This window comes from Cornus florida, unplaced genomic scaffold (genome assembly GCF_030987335.1).
Source record: "Cornus florida cultivar Cherokee Brave unplaced genomic scaffold, ASM3098733v1 CherokeeBrave_3.0.0_Hap2_Chr11, whole genome shotgun sequence".
NCBI classification, from domain to species: Eukaryota; Viridiplantae; Streptophyta; class Magnoliopsida; order Cornales; family Cornaceae; genus Cornus; species Cornus florida.
The window spans coordinates 123311143-123324742 of NW_026775581.1; the positions used below are offsets into that span (position 1 = coordinate 123311143).

The 13600-nt window shown below is 32.1% G+C and overlaps 1 protein-coding gene across 1 annotated transcript; it reads right to left on the reverse strand.

Moving 5' to 3' along the window:
• Positions 1 to 8113: 8113 nt before the first annotated feature.
• On the reverse strand, positions 8114 to 11369 carry LOC132282043 (heterogeneous nuclear ribonucleoprotein 1-like). The gene is made up of 3 exons (XM_059783675.1): positions 11103 to 11369; positions 9092 to 9100; positions 8114 to 8998 (listed from the first exon to the last, which is right to left on the reverse strand). The coding sequence occupies exons 1-3, from the start codon at positions 11367 to 11369 to the stop codon at positions 8114 to 8116; spliced, it is 1161 nt and encodes a 386-aa protein (XP_059639658.1).
• Positions 11370 to 13600: the final 2231 nt, after the last annotated feature.

Consider the following 13600-nt stretch of genomic DNA (forward strand, 5'->3'; position numbering starts at 1 on the left):
ATCAGCAATCCCTCAACTAAATCCGTGAAAATGCTCTGTCATTTCCACTTCAGTATAGAAAATAGCAGCAAGAATCCAATGATCTCTGATGGTCCATCTCTGCTATCTAATAAATATTAGACTTAGAGAAAAAACACTATATTCCTCTTCCTGCCTGCCCTCCAAACATCTGCTTCATACCGTGAAGTATCATATTTCCACTAGGATAAATAAAGAACTAAGAGTTGTGAAACTCAGTCTTTGCATCATCCATCCAATTTGTCTGCAGAAAGTACTGTTAATCCGGTACCACCAGTTTTCGTCTGTACCCATTGTTTAAATTGGAGCATCTTCAAAAGCGAATTCTGCAACTAAATCTATCCACTACTGATCTGTGATAAACTTACCGATATTGAAAGTCAATTGGTAATTCCATTTATCAATAGTCAGTTATGACTTTAACTCAACAAAAGTCAACAAACTACGACATTTCCATACATACCATGCATCTTATCTTTATAAAGGTGTTTAGTCTCACCATCTTGTCTTTGACACACCCTGCTTCTTTAAAACAAGTTAATGACAATCCGACTTCTTTGTCTAACTTCAAAAGAATATGAAATCTTCCCATCCTCTACATAAGTCATCAATTTCCTTGCAATAGCTAATTGTTGCAAATTGTGACTAAAAAAATAATTCCATATTATTTATGGAAATGAAGAGACTTAGTTTCCTCCTCCATGTGCAACACCGGCAAATTCTTCCTAATGACACACCCTCTTGAATAAATTCTTGATTAAGAATTTACTGATGAATATTTATTCAGTCTTGTATCCTCACTCGGTGTCATTCCAATAAGTACTTAATCCAGTACTAAATCCTCCTTCTGACTTGGTAACAACTTCTGAAATTTTCAAGAAGATGTTTAGCAAATCCAGCACCTCTAATAAATCATCGTGGCGTTACAGTGATCTTTATTTACCACCATCTCACGCATCCCAAAATATTAACAACCACCATTATCATAGCGTTGTAATATGACACAAATCCGTACCTAGAGTAAAGTAAATCAAACTAATCATACTAGATTATTTGACTCACAGTGATGGTTTAACTATCCCATCCCAAACAATATACTAGAATGACACATGTCCAGGTCTAATAGATTGGCTAGAATTATGTGTATCTACCATATCCTACAACCGCATGCTCACAAATCTAGTGTAAATAGCGCTATTACTCCATATTATTAAAAACAATAGTTGGCTGATCACATACTTGTGTCCCCAACTAAACCATATACCATTAACCGAAATAATCAACGAAAATAAAATACGTATGACAAACACACTAGCACAAAATATATTCCTACTTAGGACATCGTTCTTTCTAGAAAAGAAAGTCTCATTTGAAATCAACACTACCAAATTGTTTCACAATATCCTTTTATAGTTTCGTAGGTAATCATCCAACCTCGAAACATATCCTTTAAACAGAGCTTAAAAGCAACATATGTTTGCCTAAGCAAATACTAAGGGTTTAACCCTCATCCTCCCTACACGCTGAATGTAAACTATCTAACTTGGTTTTATAAAGCGAATTAGAACGTCACAACATAATACCAATACCTTCCTGAATGTGATACAAAATCATACGTTTCGTTCTGATAAGAACTCCATCAAATCCCCAATCTTCTGAAGAGTACTTCTTATATATCTCTTTTAGAGATGATAAGAAAGCTTAATTATTTGTAGATTGATCAACCCCAATTCTACTAATAACATTCGCTATACTAGTAGCAATTCAGATCACCTCGCGCGATTATCCATCTTCAAGATTTAGTACCATTTTTATTGGATGCACATAAATCTCCTCCATTAGGATCCTCTTCGGCTCCTACTCCTCGTTTGTCTCCTTTTTGAGATCAACTGAAGTCGTGTTGGCCCCGATATGCGGTGACCTATCACGTACACCTAAATCCTTCCTTGGCTTATACTTTTAAAGTAACGCTAAATGAACCTAAACCATCGATCCCTAACTTTGCCTTCTGGCAACGAAATCGATAACGTACTCCTTTACTCATTTGGGTCTTTGTCGCTTTTGCCTTGAACCCATCCTTTTCTTAGTGCCAACCATTCTGTAACTACAGAATATAATTGACATCAACTCCTCCTAACGAATCGTAAATAGAGTACAATGAATCCTAATACAGGCTCTAAGTTTTAAGAGACGCAACGCGGAAGTCACATAACGAAAGACACTCCTAACAACACTTGAACCTGGAGTGTTCTGATACCAACTGTGATACCCCCGAATTTCCGAATGCGGGTTGGCCAGGCCCACGCCCGAATACCCAAGGATATCAAAACAAATTGATAATAAATGAACACAGAGTACAAAAGAATAAAGAAGAATAAATAAAATGATGACAAGAAACTAAAATGATAATCTAATAATAAATCTCATAATATATTTCCATTAATTAATAAACTCTTCTGATACAACTGATCCTCCAAAATACAACTCGGGAATCCATACTGTGTGGACCCCTAGAAAATCCAAACTAAAGAAATGACAGTAATCTAAAACAGGAAACTGAATCATAAAGGAACTCTTATGTAGCATCGGAAGAATGAAGTAGACTGATCCCCGCTCAGCACGAACAACCTCTACTCGTGACGAACACCTGAAAAATAATGGTGGGTCAGGCCCACAAACAAGTTCTACTCTACTACAGTCCAAGCAGAGATCCGATACATGTATACATCCTAGTCAATCCAATAGTAACTAGTAGTCCGTATATATATATACACACACTAAAGGAACCTCACTAGACTATAGGGTTGTCTCAACCTGAATAGTAGGCAACATGCAAAACGCACATATAGTGGGCATGAGTACCTAGACCTACCAGGGTACACAACTACACTATATCTAGCTACACATCCTTGACGATATACGCGCCATAACCATTGATCCTGAGACTCAAGCTCATATCATGGCACCATACTTATATATATATATATAATCTAGTAACCATCCTATCCAGTATAAATTAATCCTCCATAAGTCATTCAACTTGTTCAGCTGACCTGACTTGAATATAAGTAGGACTTAACATTTTAGTTAATCTATTCCCTTATATAATAAATTAATCCTCCATAAATCATTTAACTTGTTCAGCTGACCTGACTTAAATATAAGTAGGACTTAACATTTTAGTTAATCCATTCACTTATATAAAATAGGTAGGACTTAACTGATAAGTTAATCCATCCCTAGAATGCCACCGTCCCATACCGGTGCATTAAACCACACAATCCAATAATTGATGTAACAATTAAGGAAATACATCAAACATTCCATAAATAACTATGATAAATATGATATCAAGTTATCACATAATAGGAATGACTTATTATTTCTTTAAACTTCATATATCATATGTCCTACACAAACTGAATCTTATACATGATGATATTTTATTATACCGTTAAATAAGGATTCTCTATATCCAATTCATCCTACACATTTAATCTCAATTGCTAAAATATTTTAAAAGATTAAATCCATTCGTTTGTTTAAAACATTCAAATAGCAAGCATCATTATGATTGAGTCTATTTAAATTTATTAAAACCCAAACCTAGTTCCTATTTAATGTTTAGGAATCCTAGGCATGTTTCTGCATTCCATCATTCCACAGATATAAAAAATACGTAATTTAAACATGTAAAAATTCACATAAGAAATCAAATCAAAATCATGCATTTTATCAATTCATAACACAAGAACAGATATGAACCAATTTCATAAAACCTATGTTCTAACCCAATTAAACATGCATAATTATTTAATTTTATGTGTTTAATAAATTCTAGAATTTCCTAGGCATGTACAGAAACACGAATCAAAGGGAAAGAGATAGAAAAAGAACTTGCCTTAAACTTTCGAATCGAAAGTTAAACTTCTTCTTCCTTGATCTTCTCTCTACAGGGTTTTCTCCTCCTTCTTTCATCTTTCTCCTTCTCTCTCTAACTCTTTCTCTATAGAATATATTACGTGATATATTTTCACTCCTTTTTCAACCTATAGTTGTGTATTTATAGGCTAAATAATAACCCTATTCATTTTCCTAATCCAAGTCAACTTAATAAAGAAAAATAAAAAATGAAAATATTAAAAAGCTAACTTAAAATATGTTACGTATATAATCTATGTATATCCTTATTAATTAAATAAAATATATACATCAAATTATTTATTAATACTAAAGTTACCATAATATTAAAAGGTAACTTAAAACATATTACGTATATAATCTATCTATATCCTCATTAAATAAATTAAATATATACATCAGATTATTTATTTATACTAAAGTTACCATAATATTAAAATGTAACTTAAAACATGTTACGTATATAATCTATTTGTATCTTCATTAAATAAATAAAATATATACATCAGATTATTTATTTATACTAAAGTTACCATAATATTAAAAAGGTAACTTAAAACATGTTACGTATAAAATATATGTATATACATATATAACTATTCATGGGTAATTATCCGTACCCATCCAACCTCATATCCAAGTAGTCCATGGGACCCACTTAGTTAGCCCATTACCACTAACCATAACCATAAAATAAAACATTTAATCATTTAATTTACAATTAATTACAATTAATCAAATACATCATTTAAGTATATAATCTAATTAAACAATTAACACATAGACAAATACAAATAATACATAGACACATAATCAAATAATCAAGTAATACCTAATTCAATTAAACACATAAGCAATTAGTCAAATAATTAATTAAATAATTAAAAAATACAATTAAAAAAAATAAATAAATACCGAGACTATCCTTTTAAAATTAGGGGTACTACATGTCCCTTGTTAAATGAATTTTATGGGCGGTGTCCTTTATTGAATTAATTTTGTGGGCGGTGTCTCTTGTGTTTATTGTGTTTTGAAATTTTGGAAATGTCCATTTTTAAGGGGAAGTCATGCCGGATTTTTTTAAAAAAAATTGAATTTAACTTTGCTTTATATTTTGCTACTATAGGTAATGTCTTGTTTTACATTCAAATTCATTTTTTGCTACTACATTGAAGGACATGGCAGTAAGTTGTAGGCAGTGGCACCAGTGGGATTGATAGGAAGCATTCTCCAGTTGCTGCAACTCCAGAAAGTTACTGATCTCTAAGTTAATCAAATGGAGGCCTATGCAAGTATAAAGAAGTAGGTGTACATTTTATGGAATGAATATTAGTGATCTCCAGTTGTGTGTGCATTTTATGTAAGTGTAATGAAGTGCGTGTGTACACACATACTATTTTTAAGGAATGTCTAGCTCCTTATATGTGGAAGTATATATGTGAATGGGTAACACTCGAGTTCTTAAGATTGTGATGTACAAAGCAAAACTATACGTGGAAGTATATATGTGAATGTTGTTCAGTCTTGTAAGAGGGATCTTCCTTGATTGCTTGCTTTTAATCTTTATTCATATTTATCAATTCTGCTTATGGTTGGATATTGTATGAAATATTCACAAGTCTGTTATCAAAATAAATACTCAAGAAAAGGGGAAATGGTCCTGAGATCTTACAAAAAAAATATTACCAATTTGAAGGACCTCCACTACAAAATTTCAAACTAATCTAAGTGAAGTAAAACTATTCACAAGCTTCAATGTCCACCAAATCTCAACTCTAACCAATTCAAGACGATCAACGTTTTGGCTTTGTTTCTTGTTAGTTTCAACTACAAAGATCTCTCTCTCTCTCTCTCTCTCATTCATCATGAATTTATAATATATATATATATATGAAACAAAACAAAGTTAAATGGAATGCAAGCCAAAAGAAAAAGATAAATGGAGTGCAAAGATCTGCTCTCATTGAAAGATTATTACAAAGTTAGATTTGTAATTTAGTTGCCATTAATCATGTTTTTGCAGATTTATTCATTATTACAAAGTAGTTGGGTTGCCATTGTACATGTAAATTTATTCATAATTTTTTTTTCCAACTTTAATGCAGATTTTTTTTTTTTTAATACAAATTATCTCAAATCATAAAGAAAAATGGATTATTTTACATATAAACTTATAATTGTATTCATATATATAATTTTTCAAAACAAAAACTACCAAACAGGTATTCTGTTATTGATTAAGAATTTTTGATAACAAAACACTAATCCCAAACGTGTTTTGTTTTCGGATTCCTTAAAACGCATGACAATAGTAAACGCGTTATCATGTTTCTGATATACAATTATCAAAAACAAAGCAATCCTTACCAAATATGGATTCAATTTCTACTAAAAACATACTAATACCAAAACGGTTGTTTTCATATCATACCAAACCATAACATGTAACGTTATCGCCATCCAAACGGACCCTTAATGTGCTATATTAAGTCATTAGCATGCCAAGAAAAGAACACACTACATAGAAGAGTAAAGAAGTAAAATCTATTTAGAAATCAAAGAGAAGCAAACAATAGAAATCAAAGAGAAGCAAACAAGTATATAGACCGAAGGGTGCCATGCAAGTAGTTGTGGGTATAGGATGGCTGGTTCCACCAATTGGCATTACTGTACCCCCTCCTCCGCCTCTGCTTCCTCCACTTCGGCTACCACCTCCACCTCGACTCCTGCCTCCTCCACCTCGACTTCTGCCTCCGCCACCTCCTCGGCTGCTGCCTCCTCCTCGGCCTCCACCTCCGCCTCTGGCGGCTGCCATGTAAGTAAAGAAGAGGGTGATGACAGAGAGAACAAAAACAAGTATTAAAAGCTTAGATGCCGAGGGCTGCCTCATCTTCTCAACCACTCAAAACAACACTTATTTGCAGCACTTCCTCTCTCTCTCTGTGGATATCATATATAAGTAGATTCTTCATATCTATACCGTTTTGTGCTCACACTGTTGTCGTGGGCATATTATTTTTGTGAGGTACTTTAAATCTGAGTTTTTCTGTTCTCACATTATTTTTGTGCAGACTTAAAACTTTTCATCGGTCCTCTCTCTTTAATCTGCAATTAATAAAAAGGTTTAGCTTAATAAAGATTTCATGAATTGAAAATAAAATAAATCACCTAAAAAAATTTGGAAAATAATTATTACATTTTTTTTTTTAGTATTTGATTACCTAAAGAATTGGAAAAATAAAACTGGTAAAATACATTACACCCTTCAACAAAAATGACTTGCAGTCCCAGGATTTAGTGAATCTCAAATATTGTCTAAACAGCAACTTTATCTCTCCTGCATTCATATATCTTTATACACAGTATATAACATTTTTTTTTAAATTTATTTTAATTAAAAGATTGATCTTGCTGACAAAAATAAATTCTTCCCATAACGAATCTGCAACAACCTTTTACTAGTCACAACCTCAACCTCAACCTCATCACCATATCTCGGAGTTCTATGACAATTCTCTCACACCATGGCCTCACATCCATGCTAGACGAACCATATCCATGAGTCGAGACCTTTGCAAGCTAATTGAATATGCTTTGATAAAATAAGGTTTACCTTAATAAAATTTTCATTAATTCAAAATAAAATAATTCACATAAAATATTTTTTGAAAAATAACTTTTACAAAAATTTTCAGTATTTGGTTACGCAAAGAATTTAAAAAATATAATTACTGGTAAAATAAATCACACCCTTTCACAAATCCAGAAGTAATTTTACTCTATTCATTCAGATTTTGTCGGAACAGTAATGTTCTCTCTCCTATCTTCATATCTCCCTATACACAATATATAATCATATAGTATAATCATATAACAAGTTTACGTCACATAAGCTTCTAATAATTACAATTTCAAAGGCAAAGTGATACATAAACATATATGAAAATTATGACGTCAGAGTAAATAGGAAAAAAAAAAAAAAAATTTAAAAATTGCAAGATTATTCTAAGGAAAGATGCGATCAATGGCTCATTAGCATTGTGGTCGAGTTCTGTAATGGACAATTTGTCAAATATGTCTCGAGGAAGTGTAAAAGAATTAATATAATAAAATATTGAATTGAGTTACTTGTATATTCCACCTGAACAAAACCATTAGCTAGCCATGGGAACCATCAACTAGAATCACAAGAACGCCCTTTGTTCTGATGTTCTGCACCATTGTCTTCCGAATTCGATCCATCACCAATCTGCAACAACCTTGTACTAGCCAGAACCTCAACCTCATTACCATCATCATTGTCATTGTCACTTGAGTTAGTATTCACGACCGATGTTGAAGCATTCATGTCCATGACTCCCCTAGACCTATATGCCCCATTGTTCATATCCATGAACCCGCTAGACCAACCATAACCATAACCATAACCATACGCCTCACTGTTGGTTTGTGCGGGATAAGAGACTGTACTTCCATAACCAATTGGGCTCTGATTATAACTTGTACTAGCAAATGAGGTCTCATAGCCAACTCCATTGTACCCCATAAAAGGAGCTCCGGCCATGAAAGGAGCCTCTAATCCATTGTAAGAGTTTAATCCATAAGAATACCCTAAATTAACACCGCCAGAAGGAGCAGAAGGAGAATAAAACCCGAAAGATCCATTTCCGAAACCCAAACCTGTATTATTACAATCATAAATGGATATAGGCCAACCAATCATGTCCTTAGGCTTAGCCCTCTTGACCTCCACTTCCTTGTTTTTCAATTTATAAAAGCTCTTTTTCAGAACATTGTTCACTGCTTCCTCCGAATCAAAAACAATAAACCCGAAGCCTCTAGGTTTATTTGTTTCTTTGTTATGTATCACAACCACATCGATGATCGTACCAAAACGCTGGAAAAACCTTCTGAGATCCTCTTTCGTTAATGTTGGAGGCAAACCCCCCACAAAAATCTTAGTACAATTTGTTTTGCTCAACCTATTACTTTGCTGCTGTTGAAGATAATCGGGTTCTTTAAGCCTATCAATTTTGGGCTTTGCCATTTTTACCTCCACCTATATAAAATCACCATTCAAAAACATATGAAAAAGGTGGGGGTTAGCTCTGCCTCATGTGAACTCATGTCAAACATTTTGATAAATTCTCACCCATAAATCCTGTAGAAGAGTAAATTCATGATACAGCGCAAACTAGTATCTCAATACTGTAAAACACTCTTATATTATGATTTGGTGTAAATAGTTCTTGAAGATTTAAAAGGACATAATATCCTCGTTTAAATAGAATAAATTTAAATAAAATAAATTTATACCTACAAATATAAGTAATGTAAAATGATCATTATTTTGTTCAATTTAAATAGAATATTCCTAACCTTCCAATATGCCTTGTGGAATTTAAAATGACCATGTTATAAAATGGCCATATAAAATAATCATTTTGTCTAATTTACTAAATGACTAAAATGCCCTTCTCATTATTGAAAAAGATATTCCTAACCTTACACTGTGCGACGAAATTACAAAATTGACTTTGTGTTATAAACCCATTCTCTCTCTCTCAAATTCTTAATCTTTCTCACTTCTTTTGTTATCAAATTTTCATCATTTCAAAAGACCTACCACAATATTGTGTATCATTGCATATATAAATTATATTACACACCCCCTTACGTTCAACACTCCAGTTCTCTATGTTCTATGTTTTGTTTTGTGGTTTGTGTGCATGGCCGTGATACAATGCAATTTATGACCCACATGAATGGGTCATGTTCTTTCTATTGATGGGAGAGACTCATAACAACAAAAAATATATATCAAACACAAAGCACCTAGCAAATTGATCAAACTCAAAAAAAATAACAAATTATCATACCCAAAGCATACCAAAAAATCATAATTTTCACCTCTAAAATCCTCCATCTTCCATTTCTTTCTCTCTCCAAAATCCCCACCAACTCCACCCTTCACTGCCATCATCAAAGCCCCATCACAATAATCCCTATACGTCAATTTCCTTCCTTTCGGATCAAACACCCAAAGAAATAATACGAGTACGTACATTCATTTTCTATTTATGAAATTTAAACGGATAATATATAACAAAAAGACATATAGGTGTGTGTGTATATATGTAAGCAAGTATGATTATGTATGGCATCAATGGAATCTTTGACACGGAAGGAGAGAATTAGGGTGACGATGGGAGATACAAGAAGATGGCAGTGATCTAAAGTGGTCGAAAGGGCACAGTTGATAGGGATATATATTTTGGAAGATTTGAGATCTCAAATGTTGTGGGTCTGGGGTTTCAATCACAGTATTTGAATATACCGTTGAGAGAGAGGCGAGAAATATACAGGAGAGGAGAGAAGAGGGGTCGCGGTTGCCGTGGTGGTGACGGTGATGGAAGGAGGTGGCGATGGGAGGAGCTTGAGCGAGAGGGGTGTGGGAGTGGTGGTGACGACAACGGCAACGACTACTATCGAGGTGCTGGTGGTGACAACGGCAGCGGTTTTGGTGGCTAGTGGAGGCGGCAACGGTGGCGGGAGGAGGCGGCGGCGAAAGTGTGAAACGAGAGAACAAAAAGGGAGAAATAAAATAGATTTTTTTTTTTTTTTTTTTTTCACCAAAAAATAGAATTATGCGAAAGGGAGTATTAGCAAATGGGGTAATATGGTCTTTTGGTTTGGCATAAATTTTTTTTTATTAAAATTTTGTTAAATTAGATAAGGGTACAAAAGACTTTTCGCTGAATTTAGTGAGGTCAAACATTCCATTACTGCTTGGTAAAATAAGAACACAAAGGGTCCAATTGAATTTTTATATATATATATATATATATATATATATTTTGTGTTAAAAAGTGATTTATTTGTACATATTTTAAATTTTATGAATAAGAAATACATTATACACATAATTTATATAAGAGAAAGCGTTTTGCAACCTAATTCTAAATTCATGTGACGGTCTCAATTCAGAATCATAAGGGATTATAGTGACTGAAAAAATTTGACAAGGGATAATATATATATATATATATATATATATATATCATAAAATTAAGGAGGGAAAAATCAATGATGCAGTAGTAACAAGAAATTAAAATTGTTGATATAATGAAGAGAAAAAATAAGAGATGATTAATGGTCTTTACCATTTTTCCCAGAATGATGTGCTCATCCTGAAGAACTCCATCAACAACAAATGGATCTGTGAAGCTGATAAAACCAAACCCTCTTCCACTACCTGTGTTTCTGTCTTTGATAATCTCATACTCTCTCACTTGTCCATACTTACTGAAGTATTCTTTTAAGGTTTCTCCAGTTGTCTCCTGGGAAACCCCTCCAACAAACAACTTTCTGCTTGCAATAGTCTCTCGAGAGGTCCCTCCAAGAACCAAATCTACATCCTTATAATCCATGACTGAAAATACCCTAGAAAAACTAGGAAAGAAAGTACAAAAAGGAATTACATAAAAAGGAATTACATAAAAAAAAAAAAAAAAAAAAAAAAATTACAGAAACTTTTATATAAAAATAATACTCACAATATTCTTAGGAGACTTGAATTCGCTATCTTTCATTTTAAAAAAGGAAAGAAGATATCCTCAAGTTAGTCCGGAAATTACATTAGAGAATAAAAGAATTGAATAAAAGAAAATAGATTGCCGACCAGGAAGAATTTAGCTCAGTGCCCCCACCTCAATTTTTAAAATATTATGTTTTTGTATACATGATTTTTTAAAATTGTCTCTGGACTTTAAAAAATTTTATTTTTGCATTTATAATTTTTTAAAATTTTAAAATTTCCCCCTCAAATTTTTTTACTTTTATAATTCTTTAAAATTTTACCCCACAATTAAAAAAAAATTCAATTCCTCAACTTTAATTTTTTTTACTTTTGTGTATATATATATAATTCGTCAAAATTGCACCTCGTACTTTAGGCTAAGTGCCCCATCTCAATTTTTAAAACAATTATATTTTTGTATGCATAATTTTTTAAAATTTTAAAATTGTCCCTTAACTTTAAAAAGTTTTATTTTTGTATGTATAATTCTTTAAAATTTTAAATTTTCAAAAATTTACTTTTGTATGTATAATTCTTCCAAAAAATTAGTTTTGTATGTACAATTCTTCAAAAAAATTAGTTGTGTATGTTTAATTCTTTAAAATTGCACCCCTTCAACTTTAAAAATTTCCCCCCTCAACTTTAAAAATTTTTAATTCTTCAAAAATTTTAAATATGGCAGACTGATCATTCTTCCATTTACTAAGAGATGTTTTTCAATTTTTTTTAAATTTTTTTTTCGTAGAATTAGAAAATTAGATATCAATTGTTTTTTTAATTCAACATATATATATATAAGAGATGTTTTTCTATTTTTTTATTCAAAACATACTTCTTATTTTTTTGGAATTTGGCAAAAGTTTATGTTGATGTTGAGGTGAGTTTATTGGGTGAGAGCATGTAAAATAACTTGCCTAAAATTAATAAATAAATTATTTTTGTTAGATTTTAATATTGGATTCCAAAAATAACAAGCATTTCAATTTGTTCTAACCTCAGTTGTTATATTATTATTATTTAAACATACCAAAACAATATTTAATTAAATATATGAAGCTCAATCACATAATTTTTATGGAATCAGTAGAAACATACCTTAAACGAGTTGTAGCTTATGGATTTCGTTTCAACTCTCACTTCGGCGTCCAAAGGTTCTGCCTCCCCACCTTTGAGTTTTCTTTCAATCCGTTTGGTACGGAGAATCTGACTTTCAACATATATTACAGGACCCAACAATTTAGTTATAGGCCCACTAGTTCTCCAATCGCAAACAAATTAGTACTCTCAGTTCTTATCAAATTCTTATTTCGTATTTATCCCCTAATAAATAGAGAAAAAATCTAAAATTTCAAATTTCTCCCATCAACATACTTATAAGGAATTACTAGAGAATAAATTATTTACAAGTGAGTCAGTTTCTATTACTTCTTTGCTAATAGGTCCTTTTATTTTTCTTTATTTCAATACAAGCCACAGGGACAATAAACTTATTTCATTGTTATTCTTCTAAATTTTTAATTACTTCTACATGGTAATTATACTGACATAATGTTGGCCGGATTTATTTAATAAACCCAGGCAATTCTAGAAATGCTGGAATAATTATTTTATTTTTTATTTTTTTGTTCATTTAGAATAAATGTAAATTTTATGTTGAAGATCTCCAAATACGTTATTTAATAATCACGTCTGTATATAATTTCCAATTGAACTATCTAGACCAATAAATAAATACCACATAAATTCTTCAAGTTGTATACACTAGGGATTCGAACACAGATGCGCGGGTTTGGAAAGTTGAACAATCTATCAATTAGGTCATTGAATAATTGTATATCGTAGAAAATTTAAATGTGGGGGAAATACCAAAGGCATATTCTTAATGGAATTTGATTGTGGTAGGGGAATTGTTGGGTGAGAATTTTGAAGTTAAAACTTGAATTCTGGAAAACTGGAAGGAAAGATTACACTGGCTGACCGTTAAAATATGTTTGGCCAAACCTGTAAAACAGCAAAATGTAAAAGGAAAATGTCAGAGCTCACCATCCCAAAAATATGGCTGACATATGTAGTTAATGTCAA

Bases quoted from the DNA above. Each gene is read 5' to 3' on its own strand.
- LOC132282043 (XM_059783675.1), bottom strand. From the start codon at position 11,369: ATGGATTATAAGGATGTAGATTTGGTTCTTGGAGGGACCTCTCGAGAG.